General features: G+C 39.0%; 1 protein-coding gene across 1 annotated transcript in view; it reads right to left on the minus strand.

The window, feature by feature from the left end:
- Window positions 1-6: 6 nt before the first annotated feature.
- Window positions 7-24,111, minus strand: part of slc1a7a (solute carrier family 1 member 7a) — a 38,845-nt gene continuing 14,740 nt past the window's right edge. The window contains exons 3-11 of the mRNA XM_005935662.3: window positions 18,498-18,713; window positions 15,043-15,085; window positions 14,586-14,817; window positions 14,246-14,345; window positions 13,546-13,779; window positions 11,724-11,918; window positions 6,228-6,362; window positions 5,934-6,033; window positions 7-1,165 (exon numbers count right to left, since the gene is read on the minus strand). Coding sequence (XP_005935724.1) covers window positions 899-1,165; window positions 5,934-6,033; window positions 6,228-6,362; window positions 11,724-11,918; window positions 13,546-13,779; window positions 14,246-14,345; window positions 14,586-14,817; window positions 15,043-15,085; window positions 18,498-18,713 — 1,522 coding nt within the window. The 3' untranslated portion in view covers window positions 7-898. The remainder of the gene's footprint in view (window positions 1,166-5,933; window positions 6,034-6,227; window positions 6,363-11,723; window positions 11,919-13,545; window positions 13,780-14,245; window positions 14,346-14,585; window positions 14,818-15,042; window positions 15,086-18,497; window positions 18,714-24,111) is intronic.

The following is a 24,111-nucleotide window of genomic DNA, read 5'->3' on the forward strand; positions in this document are numbered from 1 at the left end:
CAGTGCAGAGGAGCACTGGCTCTACTGTGAGCCTCTACTGAATGAACAAGTTCACTGGAGGAAGCTCGTTTCCACAACTTGTATTCACAATCTCATTCTTTTGGTCCCCACTCAAAGCCTGTGACGATAGGTGACTGTAGGAGCATAGACCAACCAGTTGATCAATAGCTTTACTTTAACACTTAGCCCTCTCTTCACCGCGCTAGACTATCACATGTTTTGCATGTTTTGCATATTTCTAAAATATGGACTTAACTCATGCATCTGTGCGTTTGGCTAATAGCTATAGCAAAACAGTTTTGTTTTGTTCCGCTGTGTCTTTTTGTGCTGAAAAATGTACCAAATGGGGAACTTTTTATCAGAAACAACACAATGGTCAACAAAAAGAAGAGAGAAATGTAAAAAAAGAAAAAGAAAACCAATATTATGCTAAATACAAACCAGATCAGAAAGCATAAAAAGAGACATAAGTTGATGTCCGTTTGTTTTTTGTCTGCAGTCCACGGAGGAAAAGGTGCCTTTAAATTACATTGGATATAAGTTGGTTGTGTTCTCCATATGGAGTCCTTCAAGACTGCTGATCACAGTCAGTCCTCACACAGGGTCTGTTCTTGATTTAAAAGGTCCTTCAGAGTAGCACATGGCCACTGCTGCTACCCAATATATGTATATATATGATAAATATGTACACACACAAACAATCAAATGTGGATCATCATTTGGGTTATGTAGGAAAAAAAAGTCTTTTTTCCCTCCATGCATACATCTACTCATGGCTGCTCTCACTCGAGGGGATAAGCATGTGAACTCGGTCACCTCGGCTCTTTAATGCTTCGTCCTGTCCTGCTGGTCCTGCAGTCATGGATGTACCGGTAGACTCTGACAGAGCAAACGTTTTTTACACATTAGTCTCCAGCCCGTTCATGTCAATGGAACAGTGGTCCTTGTCCCTGTGTTCTCTCTTGTGGTGAGAGGCGTGAGCGTGTTTCTTCTTCTCTACAGGTCGAATCCCCTCCTCCAGCTGGATCAGGCGAGCCACGTCAGGGGAAAGGTGGTCCTGCTTGCTGCCCGGTGGAGGCGGCTGGTAGCAGCCGTTCTTCTGGTTCTGGTAGTTCATCATCTGCTGGATGCTTATCATGGGTTTGGTCTCACATATAAGAGGCACCTAATGGACATGAGAATGAACAAAAAGAAGTGTCAGAATCACTTAATAAACAGGCAACACCCACAAGAACTAAAAATAAACAGCAAATTAAAATTGTGAATGAACTGAGTTTTTATGCAACAGGAAAGGATTTTATGGTCTTATTGGCCTTATTCAGCTCCCCTCACCCCCACACTGTAAAAAAAATCGTGATATAAAAGTATTTTATTGTGTATTTTACAGTTTTGTACTGTTCTTCCAGAATATCATTAAATTCACATAAATAGACTGTGATTTTACATGTCAAATGTAAATGAACGTAAAATCACTGTAATGTAATAAAACATAATTTTCTTGTTTTTTAAATGTATTTGTCTGTACATGTGCATATTTAGATTGTTAAAATACATTCACAAATGCATCATAATTTCACAAATATTTGAAAGATTGAACTGTTAAATTCAAATGTAATGCTATGGAAAAATATATAAAATGATTCGTATAAATTTTTTCTACATTAAATAATTATTATCATTATTGTTATTTAGGGCAATCGTGGCTCAAGAGTTGGCAGTTCGCCTTGTAATTAGAAGGTTGCCGGACGCTCTCGGTCGTTGTGTCCTTGGGCAAGGCACTTCACCTACTGGTGATGGCCAGAGGGGAATTATAAAGTGGAATTATAAAGTGGAACTGTAAAGCGCTTTGAAGGTCTCATAAAGCGCCATATGAATGCAATCCATTATTATTTAAACCAACTGTTAACTGTATTTCTGTACATTTAAGTATTATTATTCATATTGGTGCATTCATTGGCCTTTTTTATAGGTAATTTCATTGTTTAATCACATTAAATTGTTCCTAATTTAATGTTTAAAAGCACTTGAAAAAGGCAAAATCCCATGTAAAATTAGGGCAACAAACTGTATTATCATTACTGAAAATAAAGTTATTTTCTGGTATTTTCTGGTATTATTTTGGCGCCCCAGCTGCTGGAATATCACTGTTTTTTTAGAAATTTTTTTTTTACTGTGCACCTGGTCATGACAGATGACCGCCCCCTCTGACTCTGGTTCTGCCGGAGGTTTCTTCCTGCTAAGTCAAATTTATTCATTCTCACACAACAGCTGATATATCCTGGGCAGTTTAGGGTCCAGGATCTTGGAAGAGCCAGGGATTTAACCCTTTAAAATTATGAACAATGTACTCTTTATCTTGACCACAGATCCTAAAAGGTGCATAGAGTATGTGCAAAAGTTTTGAGCCACCCCTCATTTCTTTTTATTTTGTTCTTCAGGCTTTCTGAAAGTCTTCTTTGACTGTTTTTTCACTCCTTTTCAATCCAGTCCTTATAGCTGACTATTTTCAATGGATGTCTTTTATTTATTAAGCTACTTAACACAGACTCATGTATCGTTTAAGTGTGGACTGGAATCCTGTGCATTCTGGTCCCTACAAATGAAAGATACTAACATCTTCATCTCCAGTGTTCCAGATCAGTTTTTTGTGCCAGCGTCTTCAAACCATATATAATAGCAGGTCTTACTACCATATTGTAAACTTTCCCATTTATATTTGCTGCTGTGTGCAGGTGAGATTAGGAACTATAGAAAAAGAGGCATGCTCGTAGAATGACAAAGTAAAATGAGATATTTAAAGAAAGACATTAGCAAAGAAAGTTGGTTAGTCGGGGAGACGAAGTAGACAGGAGTATTGGGAGGCTGGCGTGTGGCAAACACAGATGGCAAATGCAAAGAAAAAGGCTTATAGGGATTTTTATGTGAGGCTGGACTAAGGAGAAAAGGACTTGTATCGATTGGCTAGATGGAGAGATTGTGCTGGAAAAGATGTGTTGCAGGTTAGGGTGATTAAGGACAGAGCTGGATATTTACTAATGAGTGAAAAGTGTGTTGAGAAGATGGAAGGAGTACATTGAGAAGGTGATAAATGAAGAAAATGAAAGATAGAGGAAGGCACATGGAGGACAGTTAGCGCAGAGGATTAGTACGGAGGAAGCAAGGGCAGCTATGAAGAGGATGAAGAGTGGGAGGGTGGGCAATAAACCCATCCATGACCCAGCGTTAGAGGTTCTTGTCCAATATTTTCTGGTACTGGCCCCTCACTGTGGTGTAGCCGTCTTATACTCTCAGCAGAAAAACAGCCGTAAAGCATAATGTTTCCACCTCTGTGCTTGACTGTGAAGATGGCGTTCTTTGGGTCATACTCAGCATTTCTCTTCCTCCAAACATGATTGGTGAGTTGATGCCAAAGAGCTCGGTTTTGGTTTGATCTGACCATTCAGATGTTCACTGGAAAATTAAAGACAGAAGTGTGCATGTGCCTTCTTGAGCAGCGGGACCTTGTGGCAGAGAGGTGCACAAGTCTTTGAGGGGCAAGTCTCAAGTGTATAATGGATGAAAGTGACGTTCTATTGTCAGATAAACACCAACTAGTCCCACTATAACAACTTGTTATGTGTTATATGTGCTGTGTTGATGCACCACAGCATTTGAAGTGATGAGAGCGTACTCACTCAAGAGGGCTGTTGCAGTTAAAAAGAATAGACACAAGTAAAGCAAAGTGAAAAACTGCTCAGTTGAAGTTGATAAATTTACACTTTAAACTTTATTGCTTGTTACAACCGGATGCAGGATGTTAACTAACCTAGTTTGTAGCTCAACTTTCTGATTCATAGGCATCTCTTCACCTCACTAAGTGACTGACTTATAACAGTCTTTGTCGCTTTGTTACTGCTATCTCTGCTCGAGTGTTGTTTGAAAAAAACACTTTAATATCTTTTGTCTGTGAAGGTTCTCAGTCATCCAGGTCATGGTGGTCTAAAGAGCTTGGAAAGAAAAGTGTCTGGACTTCTCTAATATCTTACTATATGTATGGACAACAAAGATTTAAGAAACATTTCATTTATTTTACTGTGCATTTACTGTACTATGCAACCTTTGGAAAGGGTTGTGTAAAAATTTTTTAACGTGTTGTCGCCTCTTGGCCAGGACTCCCTTGAAAAAGAGGTTTTTAATCTCAATGGGATTTTTTTCCTGGTTAAATAAAGGTTAAAAAAAAAAAAAATCTTTATGACATTTAGAGTCCTCGCAGCCGATTAATTTAAAAACAAAAATTCACAAATTATTAGCATATTCAGAACATTTCCTTAACTAACAGAGAAAAATGCACCGTCTCATGAAACAATGTGCAATTCAGGGCTGTGGTCTGTCCCTTATTTACATCTTAATTTTACCCTTTTACATGGATAAAAAATGGTTTTCAAGACTTGAGTCCCAAACCTTGAGTCTAAGTCAAGTCTGAAGTGTCGCGAGTGCAAGTCGCCATCTCTGCCTTGTGGGCACTGCAAGACTGCACTCCATTAGCACCAATAGTGTTGCTGGTGACTGTGGTCCCAGCTGCCTTCAGATCATTAGTTCATTCATATAGTTCTGTACTGATAAACCACCTTTCTCATGATCATCCACAACCCATCAGGCAAGAGCATGGAGCTCCAGACTCAGAGTGATTGATGGACATTTTGTATTTCTTCAGTTTCTGAATAAATTGCACCAACATTGGACAAAGGATATTGAAAAGGATATTGATCAGTGTATTGAAGGAGGACAGGCAGAGGGCTGGTGTGACAAAACAAGATGCTAGGGACAGAGTGAGATGGATGCAAAAACACACAATAGCACACTATCAGTTATGGATTGGCCTCCCCTGAGGCCAGACCTCAACATTATTGAAGCAGCATGGGATCATCCAGACAAAGAACCAAACAAAAGGCAGAAACATCCAAAGAAGAGTTTTGAATGTCCTCCAGGCCCAGAGAACTATTAGTGAAGACTACTTAAAGAAAGCTTGCCTAAGAGAGTTCAGGCTGTGCTGAAGATGAAAGGTGATCATACCAAATATTGACTCTTAAGCTCATTAGAGTTATAAAAACTCCGCCTTTTCTTCATATACTGTATTTCGATCTGTTTTTGTAAATGCTTTTTTTCCATTTTCCTACCAAGATAAAAAGGGGCAGCTCAAGATGTTTGCACAGTAATCTGTGAATAGCTAGTCATTACTGCATATACTCTCTGCTAGAGTTAATGCATTGACAGCTATGACAGAATTGGCTATAAGCATCAAATCTACTTTCTTGCTGCTTGTTTTGCTGCCCGCCATTATCAGAATAATAATGTGCAGACTAATAATAATCCCCGATTGGCTCCCTTTAGTGATGGCAGATACAGTAAGTACATTTTAGCCTATTATTATAGTAAAATGCTGTGGTTATCTAACATGTTTTTATCCATTATAAATGATTTGTTCATAATGTTAATACACTGCTAATATATAAGCTGAGTCATATCTCTCTCTTGGCGCTCTTTTTACTAGAGCTGTGATTTACTTAGCCTTGATTATCCAACAGAATTTGAGGAAGTGGAAATTGGTGGCCAATCACAAATAAAAGTTGTGTTTCGTTTTTGTGGTTTTGCAGTTCCTATTCCTCTGCTTCCAATCTTTCTGCTAAGAAAAGCTATCCAGGGAGAATACTTAACCGCATGAGAATAATATCTAGTTTTTACTTTCATCAAGAAAGTAAATAAAGGGTAAATCTGTTGTACTACTTTTGGAGTTTGGAGTGTACGGAAAAGGAAATATTGTCACATTCTGTTTTCTGTCTGTCTTTCAGAGGAAGACAAATGCTACTATAGTTAGGTCAGGAAGACCTTGAGAAAACAATGCGGGGATTGCTTGCAGCATCGAGGTCCGCTGATCTAACCTTAGATGTTCTCACCTGCTCTCCCTCTTTGACAAAATCCTTTCTGCAGATATGAGCCATGATTCCTGTGGCAAGAGCGTCGCCCATCACATTGACCATGGTCCTGAATCGATCCCTACACAACAAGGTCAAACGTTATTCGCAGTGAAGACTGATGAAGACCGTGGTTTATACACCCTATAACAAGTTAGTGTGTATTCCTGATATTTTGCTGATTGTTGCTTTTTTCAACCTCTGTGCAAGAAGCTAAGAGTTACTGGTTGTTAGCTATGATGATTGCTGTTAGAGAAAAAATTAACCTTTACTTACAAAGCCCAGTCGACAGCAATGATGAGAGTGATGTCATCAGTGGGCAAACCCACAGAGGTCAGCACGATCACCATGGTAACAAGACCAGCCTGTGGGATTCCAGCTGCACCGATGCTGGCGGCCGTGGCAGTGATGCTGAGAGAACAGAGAGAGAAAGTCGGGTACGTTTATCTTCAAAGGATATACAGGAACACGTCCTTATATATGACCTCCCTGAGATGAAGGTGCAGATCTGTTTGTGAGCACTGAAACCTCAGGGATGGAAAAATAAAGCAGACATAGGGACCGTGGAGAACTATAATTCTGAATTACTTTAATACATACTGTATGTGCCATGCATAACTTTTTTCTTCAGTGCAGAGTGCAATATAGCTCTAATTACTCATCCATATTTACTTGGCAGCAGCAGTTTCAGCAGATTGATATTTTGTCCACAAATACACACGATCAGCTTATAAGAAGGGCATGAACTAATCCAAAGCTGGTGTATGGTAAGATAATTTCAATATGCATCACTCCCCTTAACAGTGTTTGCTCATTTTCTACTCTAGCATGACAGATGCTGAAAAGTGGCATGACATAAACATTTCTGTGAACACTGGGTCCTTGTTTTCAGAGGTAGAAAAAAATAGGCTCCAGTTTTCTAGCTTTTGATTTTTCTAAGCAACAGAAAAACTATCCCAGCACATTGCTAGACAGCATAACCACGTTCTTAGAAAACTGCCTCCACCTCCAGCTTTTCTTTTCTTTTTTTGCTTCTAACTGACTCACTTTAAATTAGATCCCTAAAAAGGTTAATATTTTTTCTATTATTTGTAGCAGTCACGTTACATCCTCTGGGGTTTAGAAATGAAGCCAGAGGAGAAGTGTGAAAAGCAACAGTTACTAAATGGCCACTTGAGGCTGCCTCCAAAATGAGTCAGTTCACAAGGATATCCAAGGATATCCGTTAATGGATTTAGCTTGCTAACCAAACTAAGAAGCATTAGTGTAGCCAGTAGCGGTTTTTGATATGGGCAACATGTGCGGTTGCCCAGGGCGGCATCTGGAAAAAAAGTTTTGCTCGTGCTCATGCTGCCCCGACATCAGCCAGCGCATTTTGGGAATGGCATAGGCACCGATCGGCTTTCTATCGCCCATTTGCTGGGAGTAAGGTCGCCCTCCCTTTGCAGGGTGCGCCTGCTGCTTGCAGTTGCAGCACAGGGAGGAGAGAGCGGGGGATTCTCTGGCTGGCTGGAGCAGCATCTAATAACCAGCTCGCAAAATAAAACAAAATAAAAACAAAATTAAAATTTACAGTTTGATGATTTAAAGTCTCACACACAACCTGTCGAAAGGGGAGGGGGGCCGTGCTGCTTCCAAGTAGAGCACATTTCATTCATAATGTTGTAAATCCAAGCCCATTAAGTATTCATGATTTGTTCCTGTTTTGTGCGAAATCCCAGAAAATAAACCCCAGACAAAGCGAATCTGTGAACTAAGGTGTAGGTCTATTAGGGAAATGTTGTGGTGATCCTCGGGCTGAGGGATGGGTGTTCATACTGGAGTGCAAAATTAAAATGGAAGATGGACAAGAAAAGTTCAAAGCCATCAGGTGCTCAGTTTAGAAAAAAAGAGAAACGAAGAGGAGGAGAAACGAGCAAAAGATGCAGGTAAGCAGATGTGTGATTGGATAATGGCAGGTCATCCTGAAACAATCAGAATCAGAATACTTTATTAATCCCTAAGGAAATTATGTGAGTTACAGTTGCTCCAAGAAGAAATGGTAAAAATAGCAACGTTATGTTACAGATTTTACACACTTAAGAAATAGCACTAATATATACAGATCACTCAATTATAAAAATCAAGGATTAACAGAGGTGATTATAAATAAATATCAAGAAAATTGACAAGAATATTCCAGAGTAGAAAAGAGTGTGTGTAAAAAGGGTGTAACTATTGCAGTGTTTACAGTGCTTTATATGGAGGAGTTGTACAGGGAGATGTCCACGGGCAGGAATGATTTCCTGTGTCGTTCAGTGGTGCTTTTTGGTGATCTCAGTCTCTCACTGAACGCGCTTCTGTGACTAGCCAACACATCATGGAGTGGGTGGGACTTATTATCCAACATTGTCTTTATCTTGGACAACATCTGCCTCTCAGACACTACCCTATCGGAGTCCAGCTCCTTCCCCACAACATTAATGAGCTTGTGGATCAGTTTATTTAGTCTGTTGGTGTCTGTGACCCTCAACCTCCTGCCCCAGCATGCAACAGCATAGAGGATAGCACTGGCCACAACAGAGATGCAACAAGATAACATCAATTAGTAGGGATAGTGAAAACGTCTGTTAGCAACTTGACTATGATTGTAAACAGCAGACACTGATGTAGTTTACTGAATCGTTTGGACTGTGTTCAGCACAATATTAATTAGTCATCTGTGTAGACAGCGAGGTTATTACAGTTAACCTAAACTAAATGAAAGCTAGATGTGAAAACATTTAAATTAACTAATGTGGCAAAGAGAAGACTCAACTAAAAGCTTAACACTGATACGATTTTGTGATCTTAGAAAACAAAGCGTAATAAGAATACAGGGATGTTTTAGTATTTTTGTAGTTTGTTAAATTTTAATGCAACTTGTCTGATGAGGCATTGATGGACTTTGTTATTGAGACGCTAGATGTCGATAACACAGGTACATGTGTAGTAGTAGGTACATGTGTGACTCAGGTGCTTGAAAAAGTTCTGTGTTTTTATTGGAACATTTTACGAGGTCTTACCTCTGACAAAGTAATTGAATACACTTAATTTAAAACTGAAACTAATAAAAAGTAAACAAAAACTATGTATGTTCAAACAATAGAAAACAAACTGAAACAAGAATCGTGTTAAAGTTTTTACAGTATCTGAAGATCCCAAAGGAACGGCATCAGAATTTAAAACTTTTCTGGAAACCCATGTACGTGACTTCTTGTCACGATCACAAGCTTCTCTTTAAAGCCTGTATATGCTCCCAGTAAGAAAGTATCTAGTATCTAGTATCAGTTACTCTTTTTAAACTATTTATACGCAGAGAGCATCTTTCCTACCACCCATTTTTTTCAGCTCACAGAGAAACAAGCTTAGCAGCGTCTCATCTGCAGTTTGTACCTATGAAAAATAGCACAATCTGTCTCTACTGCAACCATTTAAATGCTGCTGCACTGCTAATCCAACAAAATGATATATTATATAACAATCTTAATTGTAGAACTACATATTTTAGTTATGTAAAGTTTCAGATGCCTTGTCCACTACTGTGGAGAAAGAATTAAAATATTTTGGGACAGTGACGGTTTTGAGCTTCTGGACTTTTGAGTGCAATTTGACAGCTTTCTCCTGGAAAGAACAAGAGGTTGGGGTTCAGGTTGGGCTAGCATGCAGATGGAGCAGCTACGTGGTCAGTAGCCAAACCGCGCGAACAGGATGCAGAGGGGGAAAAAAATATTATAATTCTCCGTGACAAGGGAGCTGAGTAATACAGGTCATATGGGTTTTACTGCCAAGGGATTATGAGGGAGTGTGCACAGACAGCAGCCATGAAGAGGTCTGCTCTTAACATTATTACAGTAGGACATCGATTCAGAGGAGGGACAGGACGTTTCCCTTAGCCCGAGCCTGGAGGGGTTGGTGGTGGTTTGCTTACTTTTGACTGAATATTGCAGAGCTGTGGTGTTGGTAGGATGAGGCCTGTCAATATTTTTTCTGTCTGTCTGTTTTTCCCCAGGGCTTCCAGACTGATTTAGCAGAAATCAGATCAGACTAAGAAGCTCACATGAGGCGTAATCTTTGTGACATTTACATATATGTGTATCTAGTAAATCCCACAATATTTTTATTAATTCAGAATTAAACTGAACGTGTGACGTTATTATTCACGTTGCAGACAGAACACCAAAAACATGCCTGCTGTTCATTTTTGACCCATATAAATTTCTCCCTGACTGCTGAGATATAAATATCTCGTTGTTGAATGTAACATATTTTTAAAATTCTGTTTTATTAAGAGAAATTAAGAGAGATTCAACTTCTTACCATGACTTTGAATTATACTAAGACAAGAAATAAAGTAAGTGGTTCTGTAATAGCTCTATAATTCCTCCCAATCAGTGCCAGGCTCCCAGTTACAGAGTTAATTCTCAGGCATTAAGTGGCAACTCTATAATTTAACAATAAAATAATATAATTTCTCTGAGATTTCTTTTAAATACGATTTAAATTAAATCTGAGTAAATCAGTGTTTAATGAAGTTTTTGTAGTGGTGGATTTTAGTACCTTTTAACAGACATCTGCACACCAGCTGACAGAAAGAAGATAAATTATCTGCGTTTAATGAAAACACCTTTTTTCTTAGCAAGTACTACAAATCTGGGGGTGAGCCTGACAAGATTTCCAAATGAATTTGAATTTTACCACTGTGACTTCATGAAGGTTTAATTTTGATTAAAGGATCTGTAGTTTGAACTATCCTGACCTTTAGTCCTAGGCAAAGAGCAGATCCCCAAGGAATGAATTCTACACTCAAAAAATTATTTAAGTCCAAAACGCTGGATTACACATAAAGTTTCTGTGTAATTTTGTAAGATAAATACAATATAAAATGTTACATTTAATGGAATCATGTCAAAATGTACTTGTCACCTTTTTTCCTTAATGATTAAATATTTTAATAAATAAACCTCTGATTTTATATATTTCATTTGTGTTTTACCTACAACTTTTTGCTTCATGTTTATGAGCGGAAGCAATAATTTTGGAGTGTGCATATAGGCAAATGTGTTTAAACTCTACGTTGTTGTCCACAACCACTATCCGCTACACAAACCATTACACAACCACTATCTTACTAAACATTTTAGAAAATGTTTCCAGATGGACAGGAGCCATTGTGTAATTATTTTAACAGAATGCATTCATTAAATTCATAACATTTGATGTGTAAAATGCAATCTCTTCTTTTATTCCAATACATTTATTTAAGCCATGCAAGAAAGTGAGTGAAATTATAGAAGCAGCTGTTAGAAAATGGTTTAGTATGTTAGTATCAATCCGATACCAAGTAAATACAGGGCCAGGATTGCAGATACCAGGTACCAGTATTTTTAACCTATAAGAGCATGTAGTGGAGAGCAGTGTGTCGTGATTTAAGAAGTGAATAGTCACACCTTTCAGCTTCTTCTACTTTTTGGAGAACTGAAATGTAAGTGTGCCTGTCTCTAAAGCACTTTAGGTCAGCTTCTGTTGTTTAAAATGTTTAATTTCCCCCCAAAATGCTTTATTTAACACAACTCAGTGAGCTACATACTGAACAAAATATCAATCCTATTGCACCAGTATCAATCCGATAGCAATACCAGCGTTGGTATCAGTACTATCGATGTTTGGATTGATCCACCAACTGCAACTGTGCACATTTACTTGCTTACATCCCATTATGAGTTAGATTTTTTGACTTGTGATGCCCCTTACCTGATGGTGATGATTTGCCCAAAGTCCAGTTCGTAATTGTTCACTTGGGCGATGAAGATGGCTGCCACGGCCTCATAGAGCGCCGTACCATCCATGTTGATAGTGGCCCCGACCGGCAGCACGAAGCGGATGATGCGTCTGTCGATATGGTTGTTCTCAAGGAGGCACTTGAAGGTGATAGGCAGAGTAGCAGAGCTGCAGGAGGGAAAGAAAAAGTAGACAGTGTAATCAGTTGTGTTATAGCAGGAAATGTCTCTTGGGTTCAAGCCACTGACAAAACAAACAATAAAAGCATGAATAAAGCAAGTAGCTCCTATTTTTCTGTGTAAAGTGGGAATCTGTAAGCAAGGAAATAATAATAAGTATGCTGGATGAAGATTTAGGTTTTTAAATGTATTTCTTTTTGTCTTTCTTTCTTGCTTTCTTTTTGTTTTCTCCTGCAGGCAGCAAAAATTTACAGTCCTTAGAGTTTCTCAGAACCAGAGCTGTAACTGAAAGAATAAAGGTAAACTTCACAACTAAACATAGTGCTGCTGCTTTTAGACTGGTTTATATATTCTCAAACTCCTTGTAGGTGTTTGGGATTCTGGCTTACTCTTTTTTCTGTGTTTGGTCATACTCTGCAAACACTGCTCGCGATTCAATAAACCTCTGTCGACTTAATGAGTTTATAACCCCTGATGTGACACTGCTCAGCGTGACTGTTATTGTTAGTTTTAGTGAGGACAAGTAACAAAAAGATTTCCTGGCTATTCTGAACACATGTTTGTGGCATTGACCGTGGACTTAAATGCAGTAAACACACTAAAAGGCTGCGAGTTGCAGCGTGGTTGGAAAGAAATATATCAGTAAATACAGTGTAAAAGACAGCCCTGAGGTGGAGTATTATGTTAGGGTTACAGAAAAAAAAAATCACCAACAAACATCCATTTAATTTCCTCTATTTTTGTTCCTAATAGAGCATAAAAGCAATTTTTCTTTGGCCTTGGCCCTCTCTTTGTGTTGATATTTCTGCTGGACCATAAATGGAGGCTTATACAGATTATAAGGTGGTCATCATTGTTTTCTTTTCTTCTGGGAAACATCCTAATGGCATGGAAAAATGTAATACATGAACATTTACCAGTGATTTTTTTTCTTTCTTTTTCTTTGAGACCCTTTGAGGTGATTTTGCATATATGTACCACAAGAAAATGCTACGAAAAAAGCCAGCTGAGTTTATATGGGACATAAAGCCTAACACTCCCCCCACATGGTAAATGGCCTGTATTTGTATAGCGCTTTACTTGGTCCTAAGGACCCCAAAGCACTTTACACTATACACAGTCATCCACACATTCACACACTGGTGACGGCAAGCTACATTGTAGCCACAGCCACCCTGGGGCGCACTGACAGAGGCGAGGCTGCCGGACACTGGCGCCACCAGGCCCTCTGACCACCACCAGTAGGCAACGGGTGAAGTGTCTTGCCAAAGGACACAACGACCGAGACTGTTGGAGCCAGGGCTCGAACTGGCAACCTTCCGATTACAGGACAAACTCTTGAGCCATGATCGCCCCCTCATCAAAATTCTGACACAGCTCAGCCACATTAGCTCCACAGTGTGTTAAAATTACAGGATTTTTATTGTAGTGGGGCATTCACATCAAAGAAAAATGTAACTGACTAAATGTAGTAGGTACATGTGTGAAAGAAGTCCTGATGATTCATTTACAGACACAGTTTTTAAATAAATGTGTGCATTTGTCTGCGCATCAAGCTTTATAATAATAATAACAATAATTTAGGACCTGTAGATCTGCAAAGTCATATGCTTTACCTGGAGGAAGTGGCCAAGGAGATGAGAAGGGCTTGTAGAATGCCTCTTATGTAAACTATCGGGCTTTTCTTGGTGATGAAGAAGTACATGGCCGGGAGGATGAACAGTCCGTGCAGCACCAAGCCCATTACCACAGTGATGGCATAAAAGCCCAACTTCTTCCCCATGGCCGAAGGGTCGTCCATCTCTAAGATCTTTCCAGCCACCAGAAACACAATACCAAAGGGGAAATACCTGCAGAAAGGAGGAGGGAAGGACTGCTGAACACAGTGATACTAATATTAGCATGTTGACATATTTAATCCAAACAATTTTAATATGCTGGTGGTTACTAGTTTCAAGGACCTATGATCTTAATATAATGTGTAGGATGCTAACATTTGCAAGTAGTGGACAGATAAAAGGCTGCCAATAAATGACTAGTCTAGCATCGTTACAATAAACCTTCACTAGATGAAGGCTTTAAAGTGGGGCATGTCTGTTTCACCTTTTTTTTGTAATCCATCCAATTGTTGTTGAGACATTTACCTAAATACGAAAAAGTCTGATCTAACTAATATCAGAATATTTCAAATTTAACATGAGTGAATGGCAAACAGTGCAGGTTTTTTATCAGTGTTAGTTATAGTTGATCAGTAAAACTTCACAAATGTTGTTACTTTTCTTGTGTTAGGGGTTTCTTGTAAAATACTGCTCTTACCAAATGACAATGGCAACAATCTTCAAAACCGCCTCATTCAAACTCTGACAAAAGTTGACCAAAGCACTTCCGTTGGGTCCCATTCTTCCCAGCATTATTCCTGAACGGGAAAAAAAAAATGCAAGCATGCATCTGCAGTGATGTTTTCAACAGTATTAAGTGATAAGAATGGAAACATTTGTTTGTTCCCTGCACAGCACAGAATGAATGAACCAATGGTGGGTGGAAACCAAAATCATCGGCCCTTTGAGGCCTCACTTAAGTTTGCTTTTTTGAGATATATATTTATGCATGTGCATTGTGGATATTAGTGCGTGTGGGATTCATGTCAAACACTTACCCATGGTTGCAGAGAATATAACGATCCCCAGTACATTCATGCCTTCGCTGGTGCCGGGAGATGTTTTCACGATGACGTCAGGAGGTGGCGTTAGATCCAGGGAGAAGTTCTGGGTGTCGGTGCCATTGTCATCCTGGATGCCATAAATGTAGACCCTCCGCGTGGTTGTCTCATCCAGGAGCTGAGCGACTGTCGGTTTGGGGATGAGTTCTGCGACTCTCTGGGTTCGATACTTGAAACCAAAACAGAGCACAGTGAACGTGACATACCAGATTCTTACATGATAATGAAACACGCTCATTTGTGTTTGCATTCTCGCACGGCAACAAATTCATTTTATTCTTTTTGCAAATGCGTTGAAATAAATGGACAATAGAAGATAATATAAAGAGGCGTTGCAGTTTAGATTAAAGATTAGGGGGTAACAGAAATATATGCTTTCAGTGTTTGAGCTTACCTGTTGAAACGTAGCTTGGACCAAGTTGGCTGGAAACATGTTGCTATAAAAGAGAATTTAGGGAATTTGTTAATATCTTTCAGTGAATAGCAGACACATTGTAATGGATCCAAAGTAAAATGTAGGTTAACAATCCCAGAAATGTAATCAATGCAGAGAAATAGAACAGTTATAACTTTGCTTTAACAAAAGCTATTTCTGTGTATCTCCTCTTTTTTATATTGGCTTTGATATTACGGGTGTATAGGAATTTCTTTTACTTATGTATTATTCACATTTTTTTATTGTATAATGCCTTGGTGCCTCACACTCATACATTAAGACAAATGGTGGGGGTCTAGTAAGGAAGCTGGGGGGAAGCAGACAGCTCCACAGGAAGAAACTTGATTGATTAAATCAGAAATTCAAAGAAGGACGACAGCTTCTTTATGGATTCTGCATCATTACTACTGTGCAAGAAGTCTTACTCTAATAAAATTACACTGAAAGTTTGCTTTGTTGGTAAATAGACTTTTCTGCATCAGTCCTATCAGTCCTGACAAATGAAAATCTCCACATCTCATATCTCTGAAGAAAAGAATATTGAGTTCTTCAGTTCTTGAGCTGCCACAGAGTGGACTCAGGTGCACGGACAGATGAAATCTGAAGACAGAGGAGCAGGCAGAATGGGGACAGTAGAAAATAGAGAACAATCTCTTTCTGGAGAGGAAAACAGATGCCCACCATCCATCGAGGTGAAATGAAAGGTTGTCCGACAAACTCATTCAAAGGATCAAAGATAAAATGAGATACGTTGGTTAATGACTATATATTTCCAGAATGAGTTATTGATAGAGCATCATAAACTCTAAGTATGACTAATACGACTAGTCCTCTCTCTGTTTTTGTCATGTAATAAATAGCAAATGAGTCACTGTATCCTTACACAGTGTAAGCTGGGATGTGGATTGGCCCCACGTTCATGCAGACCACAGATGAATATAAAGTAAGTGAGCAGACCTGCATCGTGATCACTGTAATTTAATTGTCAGAGTTTGGTGTTTTTTTAAATACGTTTTTTTCTGTAATTCAGTTTCGACCACTGATTTAAGAGCTGAGACAGCACAGCGACAGGTGTCTAGTAGCACTATATCCTGACAGAAGAGGAGGGTCAGGTATTTAAAAGGTATTCTTTTTTATTTAAATAGAAGTTATATAAAAAGCTAAATATGCTTTAGTTTATGAATTATCTGTAACAAAAAATTAAGTAATGAGCAGATGATTTTTATTAAAGTTGGACAAAGACTACAGTGCAAAAGATGGTCCTGTTAAAAGGGAGTTTTTCCTTCCCGCTGTCACCACAGTGCTTGCTCATAGGGGGGGTCATACAGTTGTTGGGATTTTCTTTGTTTTCTTTGTATTATTGTATGGTCTTTACCTTACAATATAAAGCGCCTTGAGGCAACTATTGTTGTGATCTGGCACTGTATAAATAAAACTGAATTGAACTGAACTGAATAGTTTGCATGGAATTTCTGCCATTTAATATGCTGATTATATATTTATGTTAAGATGCAGTTGAACAGGTGTACCTAAAATGTGACCAAGCCACTGAGCCACAGTGTCTTTAGGACAGAAGACAAAGTCAGGTTCCTCACAGCACATCATTGCTGTTCCACGATATGTAGGAAGGAAATCCCAGATACTACACAAACATGACTAATAACTTATAAAGTATTTGTTTTTTAAGTCAAGAGCTGCTGGGATCACTAAATGCACAATGAATGACGAGTGAGTGGTCTAATAAATACAGGAGAGTTATGAGGTGCCCTTTGTTTACGTGCAGCTACTGCCTGTGTAGTATTCTGTGCAAAGAGACTACTGTCCAAGGTCTGCGTTGTATTAGTGCTGCTGGTAAATCCCACAGTGACACAGAATTTAAACCACAATCAGAAATCAACCATCACATTTAAGATGCAGTGAGATTAAAAGCCACACTGCATCTGGGTACGTGTACATTAAGAAGAGTGACGTTAAAAACCATATGGCAAAGATTTCCAGAAACATTGCAGAGTGAGTCACAAGACTGCGGTGAGTATCCTGCACAGATTGGACCAGCGGGATATCCAATCAGAGCAAAGCTGGCTAATGAAACACTCTGACCCCAGGGTTCCCCTAATAAATCCAAGAATGCACATATTCTTACATAGCATGCTCATTATAGATGCTTATCCAACACATTCACACACGAGCACTGACAGTCGAGTGATACAGCAGACCTGCATGATAGATGAAGGCTGTAAAGAAGCTTTGCGGGATAAATCCAAAGCACAGCTGTGCTCTGTAACCCCCCCTCAAACACACACACACACACACACACACACACACACACACACACACACACACACACACACACACACACACACACACACACACATAGAATCTGTGAACAACAAAGCTTCACCACTGCACATGATCAGGTCATAGATGGATTTCATAGGCTTGGCCAGTTTATTACTCCCTCTTATTGACAGTGTGACTGGAAGTGAGTCTTCCAACTCTATTTTATTTTTATTATTTAAAAGTTCATTATTTTTTTTTTTTCCAAAAAAACAAAATTTGTTCATAATTCATCATTTCCATGTTTTTGTTTGCCTCCCATTCTGTGCATTTAGGTTAAAAAACCACAAATATCAGATATCCTTGTGCACAGGTCCACACCTCAGCCACTCTTCTTTTAGTCTACTGACCTGCCGTGAGTCTCTGTCATGTTTCAGGTCTATCTCTAGCACAACAACCCAGCCCTTCAGCAGCACTAATTAGCTTAGCACAATAACCCACTGGCACATAAGGTTCCAGGCTTTACACTCCGACCTCAAGCACCTCCTTGACTTCTGCCTCCATGAGCACGCAGAGCAAATCTGCTTTTCATTCGCGCTATAACCTACACACGTTTGTTTCATTTGCAAATCCGCAAAAGCCAAAACGCGCACATTAGCAATACAGCATGTGAATTAGATTCGCTCTGAATAAAGTCGATCTTCTCCATGGATTTTTTTTCTTTCTGCTAGATTGTTTTTCTTAAGATTATTTTCCATGACTTTGTTGATATGAAATTGTACATAAGCATTTTTTAAGCTTTATTCATTTTTAAATACAAGATTTCCATGTTGGTTAAAAAAGCAACAACAGGCTGAATTTTAATGAGTTAAACAAAAGTCTTTCCCAACATCTTGTTCATCTAATGACTCAGATTTCTCTGAAGCCTCGCTTTTGAACTATTGACACTAAATACACAAACTTACATTAATCCAAAGAAAGCAAAATACAGCCAAGTTTTTACTCCCTTCATCCTTCTTCCATGGGACTACATAAAAACAAGCACTTAGGCAACTCTCTTTAACATAGTCTATGCATTTTCTGGCGCTACACTTGCAGCGCTCTGAGCATAACGGAAATAATTAGTGGTCTCTTACCGAATGAGGTCCAGCAGAGCATCAGCAGAGCTGGTCATTGGCTTCTTGCTGTCCTCAGAATCCTCCTTCTGTGCAGCTCCACCCGGGTGAATGATGTAAACCATGAGAATACCAACTACCACAGCAACAAAGGTGGTCCACAGGTAGTATGAAATGGTCATTATTCCCAAGCGGCTGGAGCACTTGGCATCCAGAGCAGCCAGACCGGACATCAAACTGAGAGCAAGTGGAGACACACAAAGGCGGAAAGAGACAAGATAGAGTTAGAAACCAAGAGGGAGTTGAAGAGATTGTGGCTGAAGAGATGCTTCTGCTCAGTGTCAGAGTGAACATTTTGAAGCTGAATTTTTAGTTTTCCTGCAGAAGAAGAAAATCAGTAGTGATCAGCTACATGCAGCTGCAAATGTTCAGCCAACTCGTGTAATGTAGATCCTTGCTGTAACCATTTACCCTGCAAACAAGTGGCCCTCTACTACACAATCCAAAATACAACTGTTTATTATTTTCTTGCTTTACTGATGCTAGATTTAACTTTAAAACTCTTGACTATTAGAATAAAAGTTCCCAAACATATGAATGAGTATGCTGGGTCTTAAAGTGTATTATGATGAAAATAAACCGCTGGTGGTTCAACAGGCTCCAAATTTGTGAAATGCCAGAGGAAATATTCTGGCAAGCTTCAAATTCAGCATTCACCTTAATAACATGCTTTATGTGGATATGAAAGCAAGCAGAGCTTTAACTAGGTGTGCAGCTTTGAAATGAATGCAGCACTTAACCAATCTCAATCAGCCTGTTTCAATTTTGAGAAGCTCTCCGTGTAAGCCTCTGCAGTCTTAAACAAGACACGGCTTCTTCTACCTTAAGATACGTGAATTCAGCCGTGTAGCTTTGCACTCATCCCTCTATGCCAGTGAAGGCGATGAAAAGTTGTTCTTACAAACATTCGAAACAGTCGATGTTAATTTGCATTTGTATGGGCAGCTCTGAATACAGTGTCTTTTCAGATATTTGTTTTCACTGTACAAAGATGGTGATGCTCGTCGTGTATACAAAAAAAAAAAAGGAGTGAATGAGGGAGATTCACATAATTGGCTTCTCGGTGAGTTAAAAAAAAGTAAAAAATAAATAAATAAATGCAAATGACATATTTTTGGGAAGTGTGGGAGGATGTGGAGGGTGATGCTCGTGAAAGCAGGGAAACAGCGGTGGAGAGATCTTGAGCTGGGGAGACAAGATTTTCTCCCCATCCTGTGTAATCTGGTTCGACTTGGCAAGTGTTTGGGTGGATGTGCTGAGTTTTTCTGTGCACTCGTTGCCTGTGCTGAAACTCATACTGTCATGCCTCCTTCCATCATTTTTCAAATGCAAACTAGAGAGTCTCCATCTCCTGCAGGTTTCACACTGGGGACTATTGTGCTTTGAAAAGCCAGTCTGGTCACATGAATGGAAACTTGCGTCTTTCTGTGTGTGTGTGTGTGTGTGTGTTTGTGATAACATAATAAATTCTTGGGATGGGAGAAAGCATTTGATTGAAACTTGCATTAAAACGCTGCAGAACTTTATTATTAAATGCTCAAATTAAGCGAAGGATCAATTTTTTCCACTGAAGCCAAATCATAATTTCACAGCTGCAAAAACGATGATGCGCTTGAATGATAAATAAAGTCACGTCTTCACTTGATTTTGCTGTAACTATGGTAACTATAGCACAATCTTGGCTTCCTAAGTGGAAAAATTATGCTTTTCCAGTTCGGAGTATATGAAACATTTACTGAGGACTAAAGTTCAGACAGTCAATTCATCTGCATAGATCACTCACCTTTGTTGAGATGTTAAAATGAAAATGTAACTGAATGGTTAAAGAACCACAAGTGTAAGTACAGGATAATAGCAAATTCTAACACTGTTAAATTACTACTGGTTACACTGGATAAAGTCACGGTGGTGTGTTGGTAGTCTCTAAACTGGTTAAATATCTACAACTTTTTTCTGCGTAGCAAAAATGCTTCACAATTAGACTCAACCAGGAACGCTGGAAACTGGTTTGTTACTAAAAGTGAAAGCTCAGTCTCTCTGTGAGGAAACCTTTAATGTAATGTTTCATTTTGCTTATAAGTAGCCCAGAATTGTAGCTCCCTCGCACCGATCCATCTATGCATCTACATGGATTAGAACCCAACTTGTCAATCATAGGGCAACAGGTAGGGTACATCTTGGACAGCTCATTTCTTTATATTTTTCAGACTTGTTTGTCATTTTTTATGGTTTTGAGCTGGCTTTCTCGATATCTCTCAAAGATTTTCTTTGGTCATTGGCTAATTTGCCCCTCTTCAGTTCAGTCTTCATACCTGATCATTTTCAGAGAACTTTTTTTTGTTACTTCAGCCACTAACACTGACCTATGAATCATTCAGGCCTGTGATGTAGGAGATCTTGACATCACTGATGTAATTATAAAAGCAGAAATGTACAGACAGATTTTACCATTTGATTGACAGTGGCTTCATTCTTAAGCATGACAACAATGCCATACGCACTGCCAGTACAGTTAAGACACACCTGGATAGAAAACCAGTCAATGAAAGGTTGGCTTCCCCAGAGGCCAGACCCTGAACATTACTGAAGCATCTCGACAGAGAACAAAAGGCAGCCGACATCCAAAGATCTTTGAATGTCCTTCAAGAAGTTTGGAGAACTATTCCTGAAGACTACTTCAAGAAATTAAAAGAAAGCTTGCCTAAGAGAGTTCAATATGTGTTGCAGAGTAAAGATGGTCATTTCAAATACTGACTTTAAAACTTAGAATTGTATAAACTCTGTTTTTGTCTGCATTTCTGTGTTTTTTGGAAAACCACTACAACAATTAACTGGTAATAAAACATTTTTTAACCTTTCTTATTCAAAATGCAGCTGAGTATAAATGTCAGTGTCAATAATTTTATCAGGTGATTTGTTTTAACAAAGTCTCTTTTACCTTGATACAAATATCGAAGTTATTACTAAAACTGGCTATTATCTAAAAAATAATTCTAATGAATTAGTTTAAATCTGCCATGAAAGACACCTGCAGTGAAAGGGAATAAAAAAAGTAACGATTCTCTGTCGCCTACATGTTAGAGGCTGACTTTGCCTAAACACCTAAACAGTGAAATGAGTAACGTCAGGGGTTACAGTGCAGGTGAGCGAACCCTGAGATCTGTGTAGTGTCTCAGCACAGGGAAAAGAAACACGACTCACAGTAATTTCTAATGTGAGCTTCAGTAAATTCTCCTTCTGTACTTGATGTGATCAGCTGACCTGCTGCTCTGGATTTCTACAGCTGAATCCAAGTTGTCAGCAGTTTCACGAGCTATCCTGGCTGACGTCCATCCCCGACACTGACACAATACTGTTTATATTATCTTTACACTGGGCAGCATAAAGCTGATATAAAGTTGCCATTCGGTTAATTAATCTAAGTATCATCTGCTTAAATGCAGCTTCATCTCTGCTACACTTGATGCCGTCTAACTCTGACCATGAGCACCACAGACACTGTGTATCAGTCCAACACAGCTTTACTGTCAATTCATCACAATACTGCAAACTAAAATGTTTATCCTGCACTGAACTACCCAGTATTTTCATGCCACGTTTGAATAACACAAAGTTAGCATAGCTTAGTCTGTTTTATAAAAACACATCCTATACAAATCCAACACGCCTGCCTTTCTACATCTTTCTCCATCTCTGAGTGAACTTATCTCACCTTGTGAAATACAGCAGCTGGACCTTTAGCTAGTAACACACTGTGAGACAAACTGCACACAGACAGTTTGTGTGTTTGCTGATGTTTGCTGAATGCTGAAAGAGTATAAATGCTATAGAAGTAGAGAGTAGAAAGTACAGATATTTGTTTAAAAGTGTGGGGAGGAATAGTAAAAAGCAAAAAAGTAAAAACTTCTATATGCAGATGTTTTCTTAAAAGACCAATAAAAAGTGCAAAGGTAAGAATCTGTACTCTCTAAAACCTTTGCCAGTTCCTTTTCCACAAGGGCAGTCTAGACCTTTGCTCTTCTAAAGGCTTTCCAGGAAAACCCTGTTTTGTCATTGGACAGTTTGACCCCGTGTGCACTCAGCTCTGCTTACATGTTGTACTTACAAATCTCAAAAGATTTAACACTCAAAGGTAAATCTGGCATTTTAACTAAAAAAGAAAAAAACTGAATGTTATGAAAAAAGTGAAGCACTCAATTTCAAAACCTCCAACCACGAGGTTTGAATATGATCTAAATCTAATATTATACCAGTAAATTGCTGTCTACATTCTACAGTTTAATTTAATGTACTATGTTAATGTGGACAAATAATGAGTTATAACGCTTTATAATTCACCAACCACCGTGATATTAATTCTTATCACATACATACTGCACTGATGGGCAGGTTATTCCACCCACTATTTCTTTCTGTCTATCAAAGAAAAAAAAACAACAACTCAGTGGTTTACCCTTTTCTGTTTTTTTTCTCCTTGAACTGAACATTGTGATGCGACTGGAATTGCAATCACAGAACGGAGCATCGCTCGTGGGAATAAACCTTGCACCCACTGGTACATCAGATAACAAATGCAGCTGCAGAAATGATAACTAAAGGGCTTGCCCTGAGCTGCTCAGGGATTAGATGACCCCCAGCAGAAAAATCAAAATGTCATAAGTAGAATGTCACACTGCATTGCACTGGCAACATGTCAAAACATTAATCTTCAGGATAATCGCAGACAACAGTTTAAACTGAATATATATATATGTAAATATACACCAGGCCTTTGTGGATTTGTATGTATGAAGCTACAATAAAAGTTAAAGTTTGATGAATGAATTTAATCAACATCATCAGCTTAAATTTACATTGAAATCTTCTAGCCGTCATGTAGCTTCACGTTGACCACAAACAGCACAGCTTGCATTGTGAATTACACGGTAATCCTGAGAGGGCAGATGCACTGCGACTTAAGAAAACAAGATGAAATAAAAAAGAAATGCTGAAAAAGCTCGCAAAACACAACGGAAGTTGAATAAAATACAATAGAAGTAGTGAAAAACCTCACAAAACACAAAGAAAGGATTGTGACGGAAAAGCTGTTTCAATGCGAAGGACATGCGAAGGACTGCACTGAGACATGTTTAAAAGAAGCGGATGACACGGCGAGTGAGATGAGCCGTGTGGAGATAACAAAGGAGGATCCAGTCGCAGGCACTCGTGAAGGTGAGAAGGTGGTTTATTGGACACAAAATGCAAACAGAGAAACGGCAAACGGGACTGAAGACTATCTAAACTGAGAACAACTAAACTACTGAACACAAACCAGGATGTGAACATGAAGGAGGATGAGCAGAGGTAAGTGACGATGGACAGCAGGGAGAACACACAGATGAAACACGGTGGATACACAGACGGGCCAGCAACTACTATGACAGAAGACACGACTTAAATACACTCAGAGAAACACCGGGAGATTACACACAGGTGGGGGACACAGCTGGGAGTAATTAACGAGATGAGACGAGGGAGGTAAAACTGAACACACTCACATGAGACGCAGACCTTCACAATAAAACAGGAAACAAGA

This window comes from Haplochromis burtoni, unplaced genomic scaffold, assembly GCF_018398535.1.
Source record: "Haplochromis burtoni strain Fernald_Lab_line unplaced genomic scaffold, NCSU_Asbu1 Contig_199, whole genome shotgun sequence".
In the NCBI taxonomy this organism is placed as follows: Eukaryota; Metazoa; Chordata; class Actinopteri; order Cichliformes; family Cichlidae; genus Haplochromis; species Haplochromis burtoni.